This window comes from Hoplias malabaricus, chromosome 2 (assembly GCF_029633855.1).
Source record: "Hoplias malabaricus isolate fHopMal1 chromosome 2, fHopMal1.hap1, whole genome shotgun sequence".
NCBI lineage: Eukaryota > Metazoa > Chordata > Actinopteri > Characiformes > Erythrinidae > Hoplias > Hoplias malabaricus.
Genome location: NC_089801.1, coordinates 16,279,885 through 16,305,635, shown reverse-complemented (window position 1 = coordinate 16,305,635; position 25,751 = coordinate 16,279,885). Strand labels below are relative to the sequence as shown.

The 25,751-nt window shown below is 46.0% G+C and overlaps 1 protein-coding gene across 2 annotated transcripts; it reads right to left on the bottom strand.

Moving 5' to 3' along the window:
* Positions 1-2,207: 2,207 nt before the first annotated feature.
* Positions 2,208-25,482, bottom strand: map7d2a (MAP7 domain containing 2a). Of its 2 annotated transcripts, none has more exons than XM_066660040.1 (19): positions 25,359-25,482; positions 22,364-22,471; positions 22,150-22,242; positions 20,140-20,217; positions 19,485-19,648; positions 18,146-18,242; positions 15,638-15,730; positions 13,908-14,023; positions 13,667-13,782; positions 12,614-13,005; positions 12,071-12,176; positions 11,321-11,417; positions 10,836-10,913; positions 8,939-8,989; positions 7,961-8,015; positions 6,295-7,013; positions 6,018-6,184; positions 4,915-5,186; positions 2,208-4,385 (listed from the first exon to the last, which is right to left on the bottom strand). In XM_066660040.1, exons 1-18 carry the CDS (start codon positions 25,480-25,482, stop codon positions 4,925-4,927), a joined length of 2,916 nt encoding a protein of 971 aa, XP_066516137.1. In that variant the 3' UTR covers positions 2,208-4,385; positions 4,915-4,924. The 2 variants fall into 2 exon arrangements, with proteins under 2 accessions (XP_066516137.1, XP_066516138.1); XM_066660041.1 differs by having other exon boundaries at positions 11,327-11,417.
* Between the last annotated feature and the right edge of the window lie 269 nt (positions 25,483-25,751).

Below are 25,751 nucleotides of genomic sequence, written 5' to 3'. Positions count from 1 at the left end.
CTCACGTGTCAGCAATCTTCATCTTTAATCCATCTTTATTTTATTTCAGAGAAAGTAAAGTAAATAATTTAACTTTAGACCTAATACTTGATATGGAAGTGAATTTGAATTAATATTGTACTTTAATTTTTTTGCCAGATAACTCCATTTCGACTCTTGGAATCAACTTTTCTGGTAAGTGGGATCCGAGGCGGAGTCGACTCGATATGTGTGGAATCGAGCAGAACCCGAGCACTGGCTCAACACGGGGCAGTGGGGTTGACTGAAATGGGGCGTGGCTAAAGCTGATCTCAGATCAGTTATTTTTATGAGTGTAAATGGGCGGGAGGAGTAAAAGTGACGTAGGCTGATCTGAAATCAGTTTTAAAGAGCTGAGCACAGTTCAGTACAGACTTCAGTCCTCAGCTGCTATTCTCCATCACTCAGACTTTAAATAAACTAAACCTGATTGATTAGAGCAGTCTGTTCTCTCTCTCTCTCTCTCTCTCTGTTATTTTCTTTCTGTTTTTTTTCTCTCCCTCTGTTTCTCACACTCAAACCCCACAGGTATTTTTAACATTTACAGTATGTATTTATAACGTTGTGGCATTCCCAGAAAGGGGCAGTGAGACACATCCCTGCTGCCTGTTTAATTCTCTTTAAATTGCCTCTAAAAGTTCATAGTGTACAAGTGAACACAGTACTATTTTTGCTTGGTGTGTAACAAGACCCAGGGACACCACATGCTATCAGACACCTTTCTGCACCTGTGTGAGCCCACACCTTGCTAAAAACATGGCATTTCTCACTTCGCTGCTCTGTCTGAAGCACTGATGGAGAGCTGTGGCGTGGGGCGCCGCCTCTGCTGCCTTAGAAACACAAATTCAGACAGATAGGTTTTCATACCTCACACACCTCAGGGACCAATCCTCTCAGCTTTCCACATGCAGGGGCGTGGCAGAGGGGTGGGTGGATATTAAGACAGGGACTAATGGCATATTTATAGAGCCAGGGAGAACCCACGCAGACACAGGGAGAACACACCACACTCCTCACAGACAGTCACCTGGAGGAAACCCACGCAGACACAGGGAGAACACACCACACTGGGGAGAACACACCACACTCCTCACAGACAGTCACCCGGAACGGGACTAGAACCCACAACTTCCAGGACGCTGGAGCTGTGACAGAGACACTACCTGCTGCTCCACCATGAGGCCTTTATAAATTAATTCCCACATTAATTTTATTTAACATAATAAAATTTTCTGGAATAAAAAATATTTATAATTCATCTCTCAAATAAATGATTTATTCGCAATACAAACTAAATAGGATTTAAGGATGATGCCTGCTGTGTTTCAGACAAGGTTTAAGACTAGGTCTAGACTGCTGTGCATTGTATGTATTTTTAGTAGATTTTATGTTGACTTTAAGAGACATTCCCCGACTCCCGGCTCTGATTCTGATGGTGATTATCTGCTCAAAGGTCAAGGATTAATAACACGGCCCTCTTCTTTACTGCAGGCAGATAGAGAATGAACGGGTGAGTAATAAATTCCCTTTTACAACTCTTTAAATTTACATCTGGAGAACACAGACTGGCGCTAAAACATATAATAAAATTTATCTTGTAATGGAATTTGTTTATTTAAATGATTAATAATCAATAGAGATAGTTTTAATCAGCAATGACCATGTATGCTTGTGTAACTGAAAATTGTTTCACAATGCACTGAAAAGAGTGCATTGTGAAAGGTGAAAGATAGGCAAAAGAGAGTTAAATAAATGGTAAAATGGCTCAGAGTTATACTGAGAACAGGACACATTAGAAAGCAAACGGAATATGAACAATGGTAACTTGGTTCGTAGCCATATAAGGTAAAGAAATGAGAGCTATGGTAATCAGAGGTAGAGAGACACAGGTATAAAGATGCAGTTTGTTAAGCGGGTCAGAGAGAGAGGAAACGGTGCTGCGCGTAGCATTCCCTCTCCATTAAATAAATTGTCGTTTTACTTGATGCCGACTCAGAGATTCAGCTTTCTTATTTCTGTCATAATTTTCCACCACAATGTTTAAACAGTTTAGGCTTAAATTAAATTAGCACTTATCCTACAGAACGAGGGAATGTTCCCTTGCAGGAGTTGAAGAAGTGAAGTCTAGAGTTGGTGTTCATGGTTTTGAGCTTCAAAGTAAAGAGAAGACAACAATAAATAAAGGCTTTATCAGTTTTATTGTTATAGCACAGCGTTCATGCCGAGGACCTATGCACATCGTCTACAGAAGTCACACCTCACACTCACTGCAGTGCACTGACCTCTCTCTGCACGGAGGAGAGGCTGAGACCCCTTCTCTTGAAACCTGATGTGGAAGAGCCCTGGAACTCCACAAAGCTTCAAGTAAACACTTTTCAAGTAAACATTTTGGTGCATGTTCCTCCTCCAGCTCCACCTCCTCAAATACAGACATTCATAATCCCACCACAGTCAGCAGTCACTCCATCAGCAAAACTACTGCAGGTAAAACGTCACCGAAACTCTCATAAAACAGCAGTAAAGCAGCTGGAGATCCCCATGCTCCACCCAGTAATGTTCTTCCCTAGTTACTGTTGCTAAGTTGGACAAGATTCTCTTGCTGCATTCAAGTGCAAGTCGGGGGATGGATTCCTCCAAGGTCCGACTCGTTCCCCTGACTCATGTTGTCATGTTGAGTTTAGCCGTTCTATGGGTGTCTTTGAACATACATACAGCGCAACAATATGCTTAAAAACATCACTCTTAGAATTAAGAACCAATTGTACATTATTATTTGATGTTTCACTGCTGATGGACTGTGACACCGTGTTGAAAACAGTTTGTGCTGCGCTGAAAATTTACATGTGTTTGCGGTTATTCATGTGGTGCCCCCTGAGGGAAACTCGTTTTTCTGATAAAACCGACACTACGTGAATGCAGCATCAGAGAAATTTTTATGTGACTTTTATTTTGTATATATGTTAATGGTGAAAGCATTTAATATTATATTATATTATTTATATTCAAATATATATCTCAGAGAATTCTGACTTTATTCAGAGATCTGAGGCGCTGCAGGTGGTGTCAAAATACTCTGTAATATTTGGCTGTGTACTGATTCGGTTTTTGCTAGAGGTGTATATCTGATTCTGATAACCCACTCTGTATATAACTAATGCACCTCAGTCTTCTGTGAAGCTTGCCCACACTAGCAACAGTAGCTATGGAAACACACATTTGAAAATTGTAACACATTTGTCCTTTATCATCGAGTTTAGAGAAGAAATAAGCGTCCAAAAGCGCTGTTATTTATTTATATAGAAGGACTGTGGATCTGCGGGTAGTTTCAACACTGTAAAGCACTTTGACTCCAACACTGAAGGAAAACTCACTCAGGATAAACACTAACAGTCAGCTGGTCGCCAACTAAGCTTTCTAGCGTCTGTGTTTGGGCAGCGTTCAGTATCACAATACACAGCTAGCTGCAGTCCCAGAGAAATAGCTCAGCAAAAACATGCTAACGTGAAGGGTTACCATGTCCTAGCAATACCCCATCTGCAAAATGCTAATGCTAACCAATAGCTAACAACTTTTATTCACTGTTAGCCACCATTAACTACAGATTTTGAATTTAACAGTTCTTTTAACCCACATTATTGGATAACAAACAATTCTGCATGGAACAGCTCTGTCCAAGATGCATTAGCAAACAATGCAAGACAATTCAGGAAAGCATTGTAGCTCTCGATTATCATAAAATATGAGCTAGCTACTCTTATTTAGAGTTATAAGGGTTCTTCAGGGTTAAAACCTACTGTAATATGGATGGTATCTAGTTCTCTGGGGAAGTGAAACTCTTATACTGGGGTCTTTTAAAGGTGAAAGGGAAAAACTGTCGGCTAATTCTAACCAGGCTAAATAAATTTAGGAAGGAGTAAAGTATGTTTTAACAACATATTGTTCCACAGAACGTCTTTTTCACATCCTTTTTGAGCACTTTGGCAGGTTGTACTTATTTATGCTACAAACATAAACACTGTTCACACATTCTCACACACACACACACACACACACACACTTATCCCAGGGTAATAAACACATTGTTAGCTCACACTAACACTTGCTCTGGGATAGAGATCAAGAAATAACACATTCATTATCTTCATTGTCCTGACCCTCGTCTTCATCGCAGGTGTGTTTCCAAGTTACTGCTGTTGAGCTGCGCAGCCCGAGATGATAAAGGAGCGAGAGATTTGAAGATATTGACACAGGGTTAAAGTCTCAGAATCATTTCAGCATCACGACATAAGTCCAGCTCTGAAGAGTCTCTTTATCGTCTCATGTGTTCCTCCACTCCACCGCCCTCAGTGCTCCATCACCCCCTCCACCTGTCCACGCAACAACACTGGGTCACACACACTATCTGTAGGAGGAGGTAGGGTTAAAGCAGCACTACAAATACTAGAGTTGCTTAAAAATATAGTTTAGTAGGAAATCCAGTTCCTCCAGTAGGTCCAGATCAACCGAACAAGACACATCTCAGACTCTCTTTATTTTATTTACTAACTGCAAATAACTGCACATATATATGTGTATAATATATATTTAATGCTCTGTCTCTCTCTCTGTTCTCTGTCTCTTTCTTTCACTCTCCTGTCTCTGTCTCTGTTATAACTTTCTGTCTCTCTCTCTGTTCTCCCTCTCTTTCTTTTTCTCGCTCGCCTCTGTCTCTGTTCTCCCTGTCTCTATCTATAATTTCTCTCACTCTTCTCTATCTGTCTCTGTTCTCTCTCTCTGTCACTTTCTGTGTTTGTGTGTGTTATGAGTGTGAGTGTGTGTGTGTTAAGTGTGTGTGTGTCTGTTAAAATTTGTGTGTGTTAAGAGAGTATGTTAGTGTGTGTGTGTGTGTGTGTGTACCTCTGTATTCTCAGTGCTGCTTACTGAGTGCTGAGTTTGGAGGGGGGTTGTTGGGGGTGTGTGTGTTGTCTCCGCTGGGGCTGCACACCCCCTCAATCAGGTTCTTGTTGCAGTCTCCCAGCACAGGGCCCTGGGGCATTCTGGGATACGCCACGTGTCCGGTGAGGTCCAGAAGGTCCTCCAGTGCTCGCTCGTTACTGCTCACTCCGTTCTGGATGTCCATCACCGGGGAGAACTCTGGGATCGAGATCAGCTCCTCCTTCGACACTGGGCTGGAACGGGGGCGGAGCCTCAGCATGGACATGTTTATAATAACAATGATAACAGTAAAAATAATACATTAATTCATTCATTGTCTGTAACCCTTATCTAGTTCATGGTCGCGGTGGGTCTAGAGCCTATCTGGAATCATTGGGCGCAAGGCAGGTATAGACCCTGGAAGGGGCGCCAGTCCTTCACAGGGTGACACACACACACATTCACTCACACACACACACCTACAGACATGCAGACACAGGGAGAACACACCACACTCCTCACAGACAGTCACCCGGAGGAAACCCATGCAGACACGGGGAGAACACACCACACTCTTCACAGACAGTCACCCGAATGAAACACACGCAGACACAGGGAGAACACACCACACTCCTCACAGACAGTCACCCGGATGAAACCCACGCAGACACAGGAAGAAAACACCACACTCCTCACAGACAGTCACCCGGAGGAAACCCACGAGGACACAGGGAGAACACACCACACTCCTCACAGACAGTCACCCGGAGGAAACCCACACAGATACGGGGAGAACACACCACACTCCTCACAGACAGTCACCTGGAGGAAACCCACGCAGACACAGGGAGAACACACCACACTCCTCACAGACAGTCACCCGGAGGAAACCCACGCAGACACAGGGAGAACACACCACACTCCTCACAGACAGTCACCCAGAGCGGGACTCGAACCCACAACCTCCAGGACCCTGGGGCTGTGAAAAAGACACTACATGATGCTCCACTGTGACGCCCTAATAATAATAATAACAATTAGAATATAATAATGTGATGAACACGCTGCCGAGTGTGGAACCTCACCTGACTTCCATGGACTGAACCTCATCAGACTCTTCACTTGCTCCACCCCTTTTTTCTGCAGGCTGCAGGTTAATAAGAGGAGGCGGGGCTTTGGATACAGGTAGAGGGGGGAGGGAGGAGGGGCTGTTGTTTTTCAACATGGTCTTTGATGTCACCTGTGATGTCACCTATATTATAATAATAATAAAAATTATTATTATAAAAAATTTTAAGACATTACAGAGCTGTGAGAAAATGAACTATTAATAACAGGTAGATTCCACACCTGGGAGCTCACCTGCTTTACCTGGCCGTTCAGCAGAGGATCACCTGGACTCTTCACACTGCGATCCTGAGCTGCACACTGGACCTTCACCTGAATCGACACGGGGCTTTTCACCTGGGCACTGGCCGCCTGTTTCACCACCGATGAGAGGGAGACAGGTGATTTTACCTGGACAGGTGATTTTGCTTCTACTTGGGCAGGTGCTTTTATCTGGATGAATATTTTAGCCTGTGCCGGTGATTCTACCTGGGCCTGGGAAGGTGCTTCTACCTGGGCAGGTGTTTTCACCTGGGTCTGTTCAGGTGCTTTTACCTGGACTAATGTTTTCACTTGGGCAGGTGCTTCTACCTTAGGAGCTTCTCTTTCTTTCTCCTGTATGGGAAGCTGTTTGGTCTCTTGCTTCTGTCCATTGTTTTCACCTGTGCCCTTCAGCTGGGTTACCTGCACCTTCGCTGCTGGACACTCGTTTATTCTCACCTGAGCGCTGTCCACTTTCACCTGGGTACTGTCCACTCTCACCTGACCTCTGTCCTTCTGTTCTGTAAACTTTTCTTTATATAGGTGTCCATTTAGAGAGGGACTCTTGATCTGCACCTGTCCAGGTGTGTTTGCTTTTATCTTCTCTGAGCTCTCCTGTTTGATGTTTGGTCCAGGAACCTGAGGCTTCACCTGGGTGCCACTGAGTGGAGTCTTCACCTCACCGTTCACCTTTGGGTTCGCCTGGATTTCACCTGTGAGAGCAGAGGAACCCGTGGGTCACAGAACACCGTGTTCCTGAGAATAACTCAAAGATCAATACTGCTGCCTGCATATCTGAGGGGTCCTGACCAGCAGCATCTCTGTCCACAGCAGCCAGGGACATGTCTCATGTACATAGTGCTGTTCTCTGTGTCCCCCAGTCCGAGCAGAGACGAGTGTCTCAATTACATACTACAGAACTGTCCAGCCCTGAGCACTGGGTTTAGACCAGTTCTGGGTTTGGTTCTGTTCGCTTCACTCCCATTTTTATAAAGGACTGCCCACATCTGGACAGATGTGTTCCACTCACAGAGTGGCACTGGGACAAAGTAAACAACCACCATCTCTGACCAGGGGACACTGACCTGTGCACACACACACACACACTCTCTCTCTCTCTCTCTCTCTCTGACACACACACACACACACACTCTCTCTGTGTGTGTGTGTGTGTGTGAGTTAGAGAGAGAGAGAGAGAATGTGTATGTGTGTGTGTGTTGGGGGGGTGTCACTGCAGTCTAAATATAGTTCTGAATGTCCTTCATCATAAGCTGCTCAACTCAGGAAAATATGACCCCCCCAAGGACCTGCAGCCAATCAGCACTGCGGAGACATAACACTGCATCACACACACACACACACACACACACACACACAGAAATTTAATGCTGCAGTCAGCGGGGGGCAGAGGTAGCGGAAGAATGCAGTCACTGTTTATTCACGTACTCCAGTAAAACACAGAGAGATCCTCAGTTCCTCTTTAAACTGTAACCTTCTCTAAAGTGTCTGTAATTCTCTGTTCTAGCTACGTTCAGTTTTCCCCTTCATTTCAGAAACACACCTCTACATTTCACTGTTAGAGACGACACACACAACTGTGTCAAACACAGAGAGAACAGGAGAAAAGCAGCAGAGAGAGCAGAGTGAATAGTGGACAAACCTGGAGGAGAGAGATGGTGTGATGGAGGAGACAGGCGCTCCGGGCTGTCCTCTCTCTGTAATCACACACACACACACACACACACACACACACACATTTATGATGTTCTTTTCTCTCACTCATTTCTGCTCCAGTTTCCCTCTCTAACACAAATCAGGTTAAAATTACCAGAGCTTAAACTACACAAACTAAACTACACAAATTATACACTAAAATACACAAACTATAACCTAAACTACACAAACTATAAACTAAACAGCACAAACTATAAACTAAACTGCACAAACTATGCATTAAACTACACAAACTATAAACTAAACTACACAAGCTATGCATTAAAATACACAAACTATGCACTAAACTACACAAACTATAAACTAAACTACACAAAATATATTATTTAACTACACAAACTATAAACTAAACTGCACAAATTATAAACTAAACTACACAAAATATAACCTACACTACACAAACTATAAACTAAAAAACACAAAGTATACATTAAAGTACACAAACTATAAACTAAACTACTCAAACTAAACTACACTAACTATACATTAAAGTACACAAACTATAAACTAAAGTACACAAACTATAAACTAAGCTACACAAACTATAAACTAAACTACACAAACTATACACTAAAAACACAAACTATACACTAAAAACACAAACTATACATTAAACTACACAAATTATAAACTAAACTACACAAACTATAATCTAAAGTACACAAACTATACACTAAACTACACTAACTAAATTACAATAGGTACACTACATACAATAACTATCCTATGATTACACATCTGTTATTAAACTAAATTTCATCAAAAATACAAACAACTACACACAAACTAGAGTATATCTGAAAATACGTAACTCTACACTAATAACACAGTAAAACTACAGCTACCATGAAAACTGTGCTGTAGAAACACAAATGTGGTCTGACAGGAAAAGTACTTTGTTCACCTTCATCTCCCCGTCACTCTTCCTTGTCCTCTTCATTATCTCCTCAATCCTCTGAAAAAAACCCATCACACACTTTACAAACCTGCGTTTACTGATTTTACACCTCCCTGCTCACAGCGGATTACAGCCCAGTGTAAAGTTTACAGTAGTCAAGTGTGTAGTGGATAAAGGTGGGGTAGTGTGAAGTGTGTAGCGTGTAAAGATGAAGTAGTGTGTAGTGTGTAAAGGTGGGGTAGTGTGTATTGTGTAGTGTGTAAAGGTGGGGTAGTGTGTATTGTGTAGTGTGTAAAGGTGGGGTAGTGTGTACTGTGTAGTGTGTAAAGGTGGGGTACTGTGTACTGTGTAGTGTGTAAAGGTGGGGTAGTGTGCATTGTGTAGTGTGTAAAGGTGGGGTAGTGTGTATTGTGTAGTGTGTAAAGGTGGGGTAGTGTGTACTGTGTAGTGTGTAAAGGTGGGGTACTGTGTACTGTGTAGTGTGTAAAGGTGGGGTAGTGTGTAGTGTGTAAAAGTGGTAGTGTGTAGTGTGTAAATGTGGGGTAGTGTGTAGTGTGTGGTGTGTAAAGCTGGGGTAGTGTGTAGTGTGTAAATGTGGGGTAGTGTGTAAAGATGGGGTAGTGTGTAGTGTGTGGTGTGTAAAGCTGGGGTAATGTGTAGTGTGTAAATGTGGGGTAGTGTGTAAAGGTGGGGTAGTGTGTAGTGTGTAAAGGTGGGGTAGTGTGTAGTGTGTGAATGTGGGGTAGTGTGTAGTGTGTAATGTGTGGTGTGTAAAGCTTGGGTAGTGTGTAGTGTGTAGTGTGTGGTGTGTAAAGCTGGGGTAGTGTGTAGTGTGTAAAGGTGGGGTATTGTGTAGTGTGTAGTGTGTAAATGTGGGGTAGTGTGTAGTGTGTAAATGTGGGTTAGGTTGTAAAGGTGGGGTAGTGTGTAGTGTGTAAATATGGGGTAGTGTGTAAAGGTGGGGTAGTGTGTAGTGTGTAAAGGTGGGGTAGTGTGTAGTGTGTAAAGGTGGGGTAGTGTGTAGTGTGTAAAGGTGGGGTAGTGTGTAGTGTGTAAATGTGGGGTAGTGTGTAGTGTGTGGTGTGTAAAGCTGGGGTAGTGTGTAGTGTGTAAAGGTGGGGTAGTGTGTAGTGTGTAAATGTGGGGTAGTGTGTAGTGTGTAATGTGTGGTGTGTAAAGCTGGGGTAGTGTGTAGTGTGTAAATGTGGGGTAGTGTGTAGTGTGTGGTGTGTAAAGCTGGGGTAGTGTGTAGTGTGTAAAGGTGGGGTATTGTGTAGTGTGTAGTGTGTAAATGTGGGTTAGGTTGTAAAGGTGGGGTAGTGTGTAGTGTGTAAATATGGGGTAGTGTGTAAAGGTGGGGTAGTGGGTAGTGTGTAGTGTGTAAATATGGGGTAGTGTGTAATGGTGGGGTAGTGTGTAGTGTGTAAATGTGGGGTAGTGTGTAGTGAGTAGTGTGTAATGCTGGGGTTGTGTGTAGTGTGTAAAGGTGGGGTAGTGTGTAGTGTGTAGTGTGTAAAGGTGGGGTAGTGGGTAGTGTGTAGTGTGTAAATATGGGGTAGTGTGTAATGGTGGGGTAGTGTGTAGTGTGTAAATGTGGGGTAGTGTGTAGTGAGTAGTGTGTAATGCTGGGGTTGTGTGTAGTGTGTAAAGGTGGGGTAGTGTGTAGTGTGTAGTGTGTAAAGGTGGGGTAGTGGGTAGTGTGTAGTGTGTAAATATGGGGTAGTGTGTAATGGTGGGGTAGTGTGTAGTGTGTAGTGTGTAAATGTAGGGTAGTGTGTAGTGAGTAGTGTGTAAAGCTGGGGTTGTGTGTAGTGTGTAGTGTGTAAAGCTGGGGTAGTGTGTAGTGTGTAAAGCTGGGGTAGTGTGTAGTGAGTAAAGTTGTAAAGTGTTGATTGTGTAAAACCTTTTTCCGCTGCTGTCGCTCCTCGTCTTCGTGCTGCTTCATCAGCTCCCTCTCCATCCTCTGACGCTCCACATCTCTCTGTTACACACACACACACACGCACACACACAGGTTATCCTTCCACTTCTTCAGGACTCTGTAAGAAATCCTGAGATGATCAGTGTGTTGTTGTGAATGTGATTTGTGTCGATGTGTGCAGCTGTGAATGAGGTGATGCTCTGCTGAGTTAAATATAAATAATGTTGATGTGTGTTAATGGCACACATGTAAAATCTCCTCTGAACCCTACAGTGGACCCCAGCTGTGTGTGTGTGAGTCTGTGTGTGTGCGTGCATGTGTGTGTGTGTGTCCTGTGGCAGCCCTTACAGAGCTGAGATTGAAGAGAGCGAATTCTGAGGGGGTTAAAGCTCTTATTTCCCTCTGGGTGCACTGGGCTCCTGCTGGGTTTAAGATAAAAGCATTAGGACCTGTCCCTCCATCTGCACCTGTACCTCCTTCTCTTCCTCCTCACGGCGCTTCTCCTTTTCCTCACGCACTCGTTCATCTGCTTGCTTCTGAGCTCTCAGCTGCTCTGCTTTCAGCCTTTAACACACACAGAATGGGTGGAGCTAAATAGCTGTTAGTTGAAGGGGCGTGGCTAAACTGCTGTAGCCTGAAGGGGTGGGACTAAATTAGTATAGGCAGAAGGAGTGGAGTTAAAAACTGTTAGCTGAAGGGGCGTGGGCTTAGATTGAAGGGGTGGGGCTAAACTGCTGTAGTCTGAAGTGGTGGGGCTAAACTGCTGTAGGCTGAAGGGGTGGGGCTAAACTGCTGTAGGCTGAAGGGGTGGGGCTAAACTGCTGTAGGCTGAAGGGGCGGGGCTAAATTGCTGTAGGCTGAAGGGGTGGGATTAAACTGCTGTAGGCTGAAAGGGTGGGGCTAAACTGCTGTAGTCTGAAGGGGTGGGGCTAAACTGCTGTAAACTGAAGGGGCGGGACTAAATTGCTGTAAGCTGAAGGGGCGGGATTAAATTGCTGTAGGCTGAAGGGGTGGGATTAAACTGCTGTAGGCTGAAGGGGTGGGGCTAAACTGCTGTAGGCTGAAGGGGTGGGGCTAAACTGCTCTAGGCTGAATGCGTGGGATTAAACTGCTGTAGTCTGAAGGGGCGGGGCTAAACTGTTGTAGGCTGAAGGGGCGGGGCTAAATAGTTGTAGGTTGAAGGGGCGGGGTTAAATAAGCTTTACAATGAGACACACCTCTCGTGGTCGTCCTGTTCTTTCTGAACTCGAGCCTGGCGCCGTTTCTCAGCTAAAACACGGCACGCCTCCGCATCCGACTTTACCACCGGGGGCAGACCTGAGTCTGTGGGAAAGTAAACAAATAAATAAACATCAGATGTAAACAAGAGAACATGAAGAAGCTAATAGTTTTAAAGACAGACGCTGAGGATCAGAGACGAGGTTTCAATAATAAATAAACAAACATATAACAAACAAAAAAACAAATTAATGAACAAATGACATCAAAGTTTATTTGTTACAGACACAGTCCAACTAGCAGTGAAATGCTTTGATGATTCACAATGAAAACAATCACGTCAAATGAAGATCTTTAAGATAAATGCGTAATAAATAAGAGTAAAAACGAAGAACATGGTGTAAAAGTCTGTAATGTGATCACTTCCCTCATGTGCTGCAGATGATTTTAAGCAGAGAGTCATCCCTCAGGTTTATCGTGGTGTATTGTTTAAAGACTAAGTGATGTGTGTGGAACGGTGTTCTTCAGGTGGAACACCTCACCTGTGTTCCTCTCTGTGCCAGCACTGATCTTCTCCAGTGTCCCTCTGAGGGTGCTGTTACTGTCCTGGGGTTTTTTCTCCAGCCCTGGACTCTTCTCTCCTACGTTTACGGCTCTAACGCTGTTCTGGGGATTTTCTGTTTCTTTACCGTTCCGTTTCTCCGGGGTCCCTTTAACCTGGCTCTCCGTTTTCCCCTCAGGGCCCGGGCTCTCTGTGTTGGAGCTCTTTTTCGGAGGGGGGTCCGGTGTGAGGGGGTGTTTATTGATGAGGTCTGGACCCTGTTTGTCGTTGGTCAGTTTGTTGCTCTCAGTCACAGCCGGTCTGTATCTCAGAGGGGATGCTGGGTACTGATGGACAGGTACAGGAGACTGATTACGACTCCTAGCAGTCAGCCTGCACACACACACACACACACACACACACACACACACACACACACACACAAATGTTAATACTGGTGCTTTTCCACTGTGTGGGATCGACTCAACTCTCTTTTTGCTTTTCCACTCCCACAGCTCCCTGTGAAATGTTTCTGGTGTCGTCTCAAAACCTGTCTATAACGGTAACCGCGGGCTCTGAAAACCACAACAGGGCGGCGGTAGAGTCAGGTGTTTACTCGTTGTTGTTGTTGTTTGGACGGAACATGGCTCTGCCCCCAGTTCCTCACAGAGCAGTTTTTCTTGTCTCACGTTTGTCTTTCGCTGGAGATTTTCCTCAGCCACCGACCCAAGGAGCGTCTGACCCTCTTCAGAAACCCCTCGGGGGAATGTTACGAGCTGCTGCTGAGAGTCGGATAAAAACTAATGTGAAAGAGATTTTACAAGCGGTGAGTTTGTGCTGGAGCTCTGTGTTTCATGGAAAAGCATCAAAGCAGAGTGGAGCATCAGTTCACCTCTCACACAGCAGCAACAAAAATAACCGATCACCGCTGTTCCTCTGCATTCTGCTGCCGTTTGCTGTGACCTCACATTGACGGACCTCAGCTGCGCCGTTTAAACGTCTGATGTTAAAACAAACCTGTCCTGGGTGTGAGGTGCTGACGAGGGACACGTACCGCGGAGCTGAGGGAGACGCAGAGCGGCGCAGGAACTGAGCTGGAGATTCAGAGCGTCTCACTGGAGAACCCGCAACCGGGGAACCCATCCTCCTCTCTCTGCGCAAACTCTCCTTCTGTACACACACACACACACACACACACAGAAACAATCACATACACTATTCCTGAAAACCCGTCCCCGATGGCCACCCTGCAGCACACACTAGAGGACTGTTCTGTGTCAGTGACTTCTGCTCACCTTTGGGGTGTTGGGGGGTGTCCTGGCCCCTCCTCCTAAATCCTCAGTGGCTGCAGGGTTGCCACGGCGACGGCTGGGAGATCCCCGGTACGGAGACCTGTGGGGACTTGCAGGAACTGGACACACACCGAACACTTCAGTTAGAGAGCATGTTAGTGTGTTAGGGGTGTGTTTAGGAGTGTGTGTGTGTATGTGTGTGTGTGTGTGTGTGTGCGTGTGTGTAGGTTTATGAATGACTTTTGGAGGCAGAATGAGAAATCAGTGAGAAATTAAACAAGCATAATACAAGCATTACTGAAACACACACACACACACACACACACACACACACACACACACACATACACACACACACATACACACAGAATACAAACACGCGGGGACACAGACACACCCACACACAGAATACAAACACACACACACACACACACACACAAACAGAATTCAAACACAAACACACACACACAAAAACAAACACACACACACAGAATACACACACACACACACACAAACACACACAAACACACACACACACAGAATACACACACACACACACACACACACACACACACACACACACACAGAATACAATATATGTGTGTGTGTGTGTGTGTGTTACCTGTGCACCGTGGACAGGACACACACAGATCCGCGGTGCTGTTAGAGCGGGCGAGGGAGGAGTGTGTGTGTGTGCGGAGACGATGGAGCGTCAGATTCTCCAGCGAAATCACACCATGCTGAACTAACGATGGAGGGATGGAGGGGAGAGGATGGAGGGATGGAGGAGAGGATGGAGAGATGGAAGGGAGGATGGAGGGATGGAGAGATGGAGGGATGGAGGGATGGAGGAGAGGATGGAGAGATGGAAGGAAGGATGGAGGGATGAAGGAGAGGATGGAGGGATGGAAGGATAGAGGGATGAGGGATGGAGGGATAGAAGGGAGGATGGAGACAAAGATGAAAGAAAAGCCATGAGGAGAGTGTGATGGAGGGATGAAGAAGGAAAAATGAGTGTGGCCTCGTTTCCCTCTGAAGGAGAAGGAGGCAGAGTGAACCGACACAGACTCAACACCAACAACAATCAGCGTTTAACACACCACCGAGCAGCGGAGTGTGTGTGTGTGTGAGTGTGTGTGTGTGTGAGTGTGTGTGTGTGTGTGTGTGTGTGCGCATGTGTTTCATTACAAATCTGATTCCTCAGTCGTGAAACTCACAAACAAACACACCCAGGCCATGCTGTGAGGTGATCTTACCTGGAATAGACACACACACACACACACACACATACATACACACATACACACACACACAGACATGCTCAGCTGTACACAGGGCCATGCAGAGAGGGACGTCACAAACAGAGAACTATCAGAGACCTAGTGTGTGTTGCAGCAAAGCCACACACACACACGCACACACACACACACAGTGGAGTGCCCCAGTGTTTCTGCGTCTCTGTTAACACGACTGTGTCGATGTCTTAATGCAGCCCTGTCCTCTGCGGGGGGAGGAGCTGGGGGACGAGTGGGTCACTGCAGCAGTGTCCTCACACACCCATGTCTCACCTCATTTACATATTGAGACAGAGACACACCTCTGGAAGGTGGAGCTGAGCAGAAACGCAGAAAGGGTGGAGTTTACTCCGTGTGTAAACAGAGCAGCATCAGCACATCATTGGAGGAAAGGGGCGACAGTCACAGGAGAGGGGGCAGGGTTTAGAGGGTCCATACCGTTGCCTGATTCGCTGGTGGGAGCAGAGGGAGTGGCGAGGTCATGGGAAAGGGCGGAGACAGCCGAAGGGGGAGGGGCATTCTCCCAGTCACCTGGGCAAGGGGGCGGGCCAGAGCACAGCAGAGAGAGCAGAGCATTATGGACAGGCTGTGAGTGTGTGTGTGTGTGTGTATGAAGTAAGATTACTGGCAAAAATAAATGTGTGAATATACTTTGAAACAGAAATATTTCATTTGGACACAAGTCAGTTTTGTGTGTGTTTTGTACGAATATGACTTCAAAAACATACGATTATTAAGATTTACTCATGAGGCGTCACTCATTACTCATACAGTGATGTATGAGTCCATACATCACTGGACTCACAGGCAACACGCACTCAGCAGAAGGCAATGATTCAGAAGAGACAGAGCGTGGTGTGCTGCGGAGAGTGTGCGTGTGTGGTGTGCTGCGGAGAGTGCGCATGTGTGGTGTGCTGCGGAGAGAGTGCATGTGTGGTGTGCTGTCAAAGAGTGCGCATGCATGGTGTGCTGTGGAGAGTGCGCACGCGTGGTGTGTTGTGGAGAGTGCGCATGCGTGGTGTGCTGCGGAGAGTGCGGATGTGTGGTCTGCTGTGTAGAGTGCGCATGTGTGGTGTGCTGCGAAGAGTGCGCATGCGTAGTGTGCTGTGGAGAGTGCACATGAGTGGTCTGCTGCAGAGAGTGCTCATGTGTGGTGTGCTGTCAAAGAGTGAGTATGCATGGTGTGCTGCGGAGAGTGCACATGCGTGGTGTGCTGCGGAGAGTGCACATGCGTGGTGTGCTGCGGAGAGTGCACATGCGTGGTGTGCTGCGGAGAGTGCACATGCGTGGTGTGCTGCGGAGAGTGCACATGCGTAGTGTGCTGCGGAGAGTGCGCATGAGTGGTCTGCTGCAGAGAGTGCTCATGTGTGGTGTGCTGTCAAAGAGTGAGCATGCATGGTGTGCTGCGGAGAGTGCACACGCGTGGTGTGCTGCGGAGAGTGCACATGCGTGGTGTGCTGCGGAGACTTCGCATGCGTGGTGTGCTGCGGAGAGTGCGCATGCGTAGTGTGCTGCGGAGAGTGCGCATGCGTGGTGTGCTGCGGAGAGTGCGCGTGTGTATTGTGTGCTGCGGAGGGTGTGCTGCAGAGAGTGCTCATGTGTGGTGTGCTACTGAGAGTGCTCATGTGTGGTGTGCTGGGGAGAGTGCATTCATTCATAACTGATGAATGTAGTGGAAGGAGGACAGTTGGAGACAGGTGAGAGCTTGTTACTTTGAGAAGTTAGGTGTTGCCAGGTTTATAAACGTTGTATAATCACAGATATATTTTAGTGGTGTTTGTTTTTCCCCAAAATCAAGGATTACGTATATATTATAAATCTGACATTGACTGAGTAATATTTTGTCCGTTAAAAATCCCAAGAACCAAGCCATTGATTTGATGAATGATTTATAACTTTTGGATGACATTTATTTTTGAACAGATTATTAATGTCCATTGCATTTGATATTTCTGTGTTTTATTCTTGTGTTTTATATTTTAAGCAGATTCCTCATTAGTTCCACGTTTTACAAAAGAACACTGGTCAGATGGAAAGAGGATAGTTCCAGGTTTTTCACATGAGACCTTTACACTGTATCTGTGTTTATTTTTGACAGTAATCTTAATCCATATGTGTGTGAGTGTGTGTGCAGCTCTGTGTTTGTGTGTGTGTGTGTGTGTGTGTAAGGGCTGCCAAAATAATGTATATGGTGCTGATGGTGTCCTCAGCTCTTGGTCACACTGACTCTTCCGTAGTCAGGGTTCAAGTCCCAGCTCAGGCTACACAAGAGTCCCTGGGCAAGACTCCTAACACTGAATCTACTTCTGTCCCTGACCTGATTAAAGCTGAGAGTCTGGAGCACCACCCTGTGGTCACCTCTCTACCACCACTGAACTCACACCGCATTCTGGGTAATGTAATGTTCCTTAGAGGTTTATGACATAATCTGACAGCCCACACACACACACACACACATACACTCACATACACACGTCTGAACACACTCTAAGGTATCTTCATGCACACCTGAGTGCAGTGGCCGCTGGCATGGCAAGAATTAGGCTCTCTCTCTCTCTTTCTCTCTCTCTCTCTCACACTCACTCTCTCTCTCTCTCACACACACACAGTGAGTCAGCAGGACTGACCACTGTGTTTATGAAAACTCACACAGACACTGACCTTTCCCCTAATTTCAACATAAGAATAAATCAAAGCTTGTAGACTCCGCCCACTAATGTGTTCATCTACATATACATTAGTTCATCACCAGTGACCACACCACCCTCCACAGCCTCCCGCCTCACTCACTCACTCACTCACTCACTCACTCACTCACTCACTCACTCACTCACTCACTCACTCACTCACTCACTCACTCACTCACTCACTCACTCACTTCACCTCATACTGCTCTCTCCCTCCTTTCTCTTTCTCTCTCTCTCTCTCTCTCTCTCTCTCTCTCACCCTGTACTCCTCCATTGTTCCAGGTCCAGCGTTTATTTCTGTTCTCCAGCTGAAGACTGCGCTCCAGAGATTTCCTCATAAGAGCCTCCAGACGCACCTACACACACACACATTAATACACATACATTAATACACACACATAAATATACACACGTTACACACACATTAATAAACACACTAATACACACATCACACACACGCATGAATACACAAACAACACACACACACACACACACACATTAATACACACACATTAAAATGCACACAATACACACAAAATACACACACATTAAAACACACACATTAATACACATATTACACATACACATTAATACACACACAATACATGCACATTAATACACACACAAACACAGAGAGAGAGTGAGCGAGATTAGATTAGAGCAGGGGTCATGAACAGGTGATTATTTAAATGGTGTGACTCTTCTAGTCATTACGGTTCAGGTTTAGCGCTCCAGGAAACTCAGACTAATCACATGTTTCTGCATATCAGACGTGAGACTCCTCAGCCAATCAGATCTGTGCATTATGATGAGCGCTGTGACTCCTACGGAGACTTTTGAGACTCCAATCCACCTATGTGTGTTTTCGGACTCAGAGCAGGGCTCAAACCCACAACCTCAGGGCCCTGGAGCTGTGTGACAGACACTACCTGCAGCGCCACCATGGCACCTTATTAATAATAATAATAATAATAATAATAATAATAATAATAATAACTAGACGGGGCACGCTCATGAACAAACTTTGAATTTGGCTTGTCGCGACCAGTTCAAATGACACTTAAAATATTAAAAAAAGATACTTGGACTGCCACATTAAAAAATACCCCTTTAAATAAACCTTAAAACCTTAATGTACGGCCAATGTATTTTGTTTGCCACAAGGAACACACGACTGACCCCCAACATCAAACACAACACACGACTGACCCCCAACATCAAACACAACACACGACTGACCCCCAACATCAAACACAACACACGACTGACCCCCAACATCAAACACAACACACGATTGACCCCAACATCAAACACAACACACGACTGACCCCCAACATCAAACACAACACATGACTGACCCCCAACATCAAACACAACACACGATTGACCCCCAACATCAAACACAACACACGACTGACCCCCAACATCAAACACAACACACGATTGACCCCCAACATCAAACACAACACACGACTGACCCCCAACATCGAACACTATACACGATTGACCCCCAACATCAAACATAACACACGACTGACCCCCAACATCAAACATCTCTCTATCTCTCTGTCTCTCTTTCTGTCTCTCTCTCTCTCTACCTTCTCCTCCTCCAGCTGTTGTCTCCTCTTCTCCTCCACAGCAGCTCTACGCTGCTCTTCCTTCATCCTCTGTTCCTCCAGCTTCCTCCACCTCTCCTCCACCGTCCTCTCGTACTGCAGCCGGGCTCGACGTTCCTTCTCCAGGATCGCCTGCTCCCTCGCCACTGAAAGAGAGAGAGAGGGGGGGGGGATAGAGAGAGAGAGGGGGGAGAGAGAGAGAGAGGGGAGAGAGAGAGAGGGAGATGGAGAGAGAGATAGAGAGAGAGGGGGGGGAGAGGGAGAGAGAGAGAGAGAGGGAGAGAGGGGGGAGACAGGGAGAGAGAGAGGGTGAGGAAAGAGAGAGGGGGAGAGAGGGAGAAAGAGAAAGAAAGAGGGGGAGAGAGAGGGAGATGGGGGAGAGAGAGAGGGGAGAGAGAGAGAGAGAGGGAGAGGGAGAGATAGCGAGAGATAGAGAAGGGGGGAGAGGGAGAGAGAGGGGGGAGAGGGAGAGAGAGGGAGGAGAGGGGGGGTAGGTGGAGAGAGATAGATAGATAGAGAGAGAGAGAGAGAGAGAGAGAGAGAGAGAGAGAGCGAGGGGGAGAGTAAGTAGCGATTGTCTCTCACTCACGGATTTTGTACAGATCACAGACATAGACGTCATTCAGAGGGAACATACCCAGACTCCTCTCTCTCTCCTCTCGTCTCTCCTTCGCCAGGCGCATCCTGTCGTCCGTTTTCAGATACCCATCCAAACCTGAGAGAGAGTGTAATGATCAAGCCCCACCCATCTGTCCCTCGTTTACATAGCATTTACATAAGCCACGTCCGTATTCATGTGTAGGTCTTGGTGTTATAGAGTTATATATGGACTTCAGATCAGACACGATCAGACCGCACCGGGTTTGATCAGAGAGTCACAGACTCTTCTGCACTTTCAGAAAACAAAGGAAATGATGTATAATAATAATAATAATAATAATAATAATAATAATAATATTATTCATTTTATTTCATTATTATTTAATTATTATAAGAACAGCCAGGTGGCACTGCACATAGCATCACTGTCTCACAGTAACTGGACATTTCCTCCGGGTGACTGTCTGTGAGGAGTGTGGTTTGTTCTCCCTGTGTCTGCATGGGTTTCCTCCGGGTGACTGTCTGTGAGGAGCATGGTGTGTTCTCCCTGTGTCTGCGTGGGTTTCCTCTGGGTGACTGTCTGTGAGGAATGTGGTGTGTTCTCCCTGTGTCTGCGTGGGTTTCCTCCAGGTCACTGTCTGTGAGCAGTGCGGTGTGTACTCCCTGTGTCTGCGTGGGTTTCCTCCAGGTCACTGTCTGTGAGCAGTGCGGTGTGTTCTCCCTGTGTCTGCGTGGGTTTCCTCCAGGTGACTGTCTGTGAGGAGCGTGGTGTGTTCTCCCTGTGTCTGCGTGGGTTTCATCCGGGTGACTGTCTGTGAGGAATGTGGTGTGTTCTCCCTGTGTCTGCGTGGGTTTCCTCCGGGTGACTGTCTGTGAGGAGTGTGGTGTGTTCTCCCTGTGTCTGTGTGAGTTTCCTCTGGGTGACTGTCTGTGAGGAGCGTGGTGTGTTCTCCCTGTGTCTGTGTGGGTTTCCTCCGGGTGACTGTCTGTGAGGAGTGTGGTGTGTTCTCCCTGTGTCTCCGTGGGTTTCCTCCAGGTGACTGTCTGTGAGCAGTGCGGTGTGTACTCCCTGTGTCTGCGTGGGTTTCCTCCAGGTGACTGTCTGTGAGGAGCGTGGTGTGTTCTCCCTGTGTCTGCGTGGGTTTCCTCCGGGTGACTGTCTGTGAGGAAAGGGGTGTGTTCTCCCAGTGTCTGCGTGGGTTTCCTCCGGGTGACTGTCTGTGAGGAATGTGGTGTGTTCTCCCTGTGTCTGCGTGGGTTTCCTCCAGGTGACTGTCTGTGAGCAGCGTGGTGTGTTCTCCCTGTGTCTGTGTGGGTTTCCTCCGGGTGACTGTCTGTGAGGAGTGTGGTGTGTTCTCCCTGTGTCTGCGTGGGTTTCCTCCGGATGACTGTCTGTGAGGAATGTGGTGTGTTCTCCCTGTGTCTGCGTGGGTTTCCTCCAGGTGACTGTCTGTGAGCAGCGTGGTGTGTTCTCCCTGTGTCTGCGTGGCTTTCCTCTGGGTGACTGTCAGTGAGGAATGTGGTGTGTTCTCCCAGTGTCTGCGTGGGTTTCCTCCGGGTGACTGTCTGTGAGGAGTGTGGTGTGTTCTCCCTGTGTCTGTGTGGGTTTCCTCCGGGTGATTGTCTGTGAGGAGTGTGGTGTGTTCTCCCTGTGTCTGCGTGGGTTTCCTCCGGATGACTGTCTGTGAGGAATGTGGTGTGTTCTCCCTGTGTCTGCGTGGCTTTCCTCCGGGTGACTGTCTGTGAGGAGCGTGGTGTGTTCTCCCTGTGTCTGCGTGGGTTTCCTCCGGATGACTGACTGTGAGCAGTGTGGTGTGTTCTCCCTGTGTCTGTGTGGGTTTCCTCCAGGTGACTGTCTATGAGGAGTGTGGTGTGTTCTCCCTGTGTCTGCGTGGGTTTCCTCTGGGTGCTCCAGTTTCCTCCCACACTCCAAAAACACACATTAGTAGGTGGATTGGAGATTCAAAAGTGTCTGTAGGTGTGAATGTGTGACCCTCTGCCTCAGGTTCATTTCCTCAGTGCAAGGGGTGGGACTTAAACTCTTTACCTGTGTGTCCATTGCTGCTATTGGTTGCGTGGCGACCAGGTGAGGCGTGCCCATTGGTCTGTGGTCTCTTCTCGGGAGGAGTTAGCGTCTCAGCTAACAAAGACAAAGCAAAGAGAGAGAGTTGTTACTGAAAGGAGCCCACCAGCCCGGCCGCTAGGACCTCCAGTGCCCCCCCATCCACCTGTTCATCTCTGGGAAAAGGGGCAGAGCTTACTCTTTTTTCCAGAGAGAGGGCTGCCGTGATTGGCCGTCTGGTGGGCTGGGGAGGTGTGGCCAATGCTCCGAAGTTTCTTTTCAGCAGCTGGTGATGTCATTGCTTTAGCTGTGAATTCACAGAAAACATTACAGATGCAGTTCACACACACACACATACACACACACACACCATCCACACACTGCAGGATCCGTCCCTCTTTATTTCACACCTTTGTTTGTGATAATCACAGATCACTGATGTAACTCTCAGGAGTGGAGCTGTTATTTATTCATTAGCAGCTCATTACTGAACATCTCTGACCCCTAGACACAACGCACACACACACACACACACACACACACACACACACACCTACTGTATTACACTATTACACCCCAGCCCTCTTAATCAGACTCTCAGGGAGGAACTGTTTCTCACTCCACACCAGCCCCCTGTCAGGAGGATATCTGCAGAACAGACACAGCTACAGCCAATCAGACACAAGCTCCTGATTTATGAACCACCCCCTGACTCCTCCCGTAACGTCCAGTGGACCCAATCAGACACAAGCTCCTGATTTAGGAACCACGCCCTGACTCCTCCCATAATGTCTAGTGGACCCAATCAGATACAAGCTCCTGATTTAGGAACCACCCCCTGACTCCTCCTATAATATCCAGTGGACCCAATCAGACACAAGCTCCTGATTTAGGAACCACCCACTATTACAAATCTGATCTGTTCTGATCTACACAACTCTATTATACACAACTCTAATCTGATCTACACAACTCTATTATACATACCTCAAATCTGATCTACACAACTCTGCACACCCCTAATCTGATCTACACAACTATAATCCGATCTATACAACTTTAATCTGTTCTACACCACTATTTTATATACAACTCTGATCGAATCAACACAACTCTATTCTCATCTACACAACTGTACTCTACACAACTCTAATCTGATCTATACAACTCTGATCCACACACCTCTAATGTGATCTACAAAACCTTAATCCGATCTACACAACTATATTCTAATATATTATACTCTAATTGGCTCGATGCAACTCTAATGTGATCTACAGAACTCTGTGATCTACACAACTCTGAGCTACACAATTCTATTATGCTATACACAAATCTAATCAGATCTACACAACTCTACTCTACACAACTCTAATCTGATCTGCACAACTGTACACTACACAACTCTAATCTGATCTACACAACTCTAATCTGACCTACATAACTCTAATCTGATCTACCCAACTATTTTACACAACTCTGATCTGATCTACAAAGCTCTGATGTACACAACTCTACACAACACTGCTTTAATTTGATCTACACAACTCTACTCTACACAACTCTAATCTGATCTACACAACTGTACACTACACAACTCTAATCTGATCTACACAACTCTAATCTGAACTACATAACTTTAATCTGATCTACACAACTATTCTACACAAGTCTGATCTGATCTACAAAACTCCGATCTACACAACTCTACACTACACTGCTCTAATCTGATCTACACAACTCTACTCCACACAGCTGTAATCTGATCTACACAACTATTCTACACAAGTCTGATCTGATCTACAAAACTCCGATCTACACAACTCTACACTACACTGCTCTAATCTGATCTACACAACTCTACTCCACACAGCTGTAATCTGATCTACACAACTTTACACTACACAGCTCTAATCTGATCTACACAACTCTACACTACACAGCTCTAATCTGATCTACACAACTGTACACTACACATCTCTAATCTGGTCTAAACAACTGTACACTACACATCTCTAATCTGATCTACACAACTGTACACTACACATCTCTAATCTGATCTACACAACTCTACACTACACAGCTCTAATCTGGCCTACACAACTCTACACTACACAGCTCTAATCTGATCTACACAACTGTACACTACACAGCTCTAATCTGATCTTCACACCTCTACACTACACAGCTCTAATCTAATCTACACAACTGTACACTACACAGCTCTAATCTGGTCTACACAACTCTACACTACACAGCTCTAATCTGGTCTACAGAACTATACACTACACAGCTCTAATCTGATCTACACAACTCTACACTACACAGCTCTAATTTGATCTACAGAACTATACACTACACAGCTCTAATCTGATCTACACAACTCTACACTACACAGCTCTAATCTGATCTACAGAACTATACACTACACAGCTCTAATCTGATCTACACAACTCTACACTACACAGCTCTAATCTGATCTACACAACTGTACACTACACAGCTCTAATCTGATCTACAAAACTCTAATCTATATGTGTTCCTTTACCCAGTCAATACATCTGCCACTGTCTCTTTCCACGTCTGTCTGACTCTGACTGTCTCCACCCCTCCTCTCAGCAGTGGCAGTGTAACAGAAGCATCCAGAACAATGCACTCACTTCTTAAGGTGCCCTGAGGCACAGCAGGCCGTAGTTAAGGTGGAGTGCTTTGATGTTTTGAGGATGACCTCACCTGGTTAAAGCTGAGAACAAAAACAACACTGGAGGGGCAACCATCATGGTGGCAAACTGGCTTCCTATTCACCAGCTCTCTTACTGGAATTATCCGTTCCACCTTAAATGACGAGGCGCCAGAACGTTAACGCTGCACCATTTAAGGTGGAAGAGGAAATTCCTCTAAGGAGCTGCACGATCGGGAGCAAACTAAAGCATCGTCATTGTTTGTCGCTTCAAAGGGGCACGCATCATTTAAGGTGGAATGAACTAATTCGGTTAAAGAAAGCTGGAGAACAGAGAGATAACGGGAGAGAGGAGAGAGAGAGAGAGAGAGATGCAGGGAGGTAGCTCTGTGTTGCGCACCCTGTGCTCATTCGGTCTAATGCAGCATCCCCAGAAACTGCCCTAAAACCCCGCATTCCCCTCCGCCTCCTCAGCATCAGCATCAGCATCAGCTGTGTGTGTGTGTGTGTTTACCTGTACCGGCCTCCACCTTCTCCTCCATCCTCCCGCTCTGCGTCCAGCTGTGAACTGTGGTCATGATAATTAGAGCATCGCTGAACAAACGAGCGCGCACACACACACACATATACACACACATACACACACACACAAACACACACGAATTCGGGAATGCCACGCCCCTTCCAGTGCTCTGTTTGGCTATGAGCTATTACGTCACGAACAGAGAGGCAGTTCCATGAGAAAATGTAATAATTAAATAGTGACAGTAACAATAACATAAACGGTAACAGTAATAAATAATAATAATAATAATAGTAATGAATAAGATAATAAAATAACACTAATCATATTAAAGAATATAGGGATGTTAACAGAGGGATACATCTCTGGTGAAATATCGTAAGA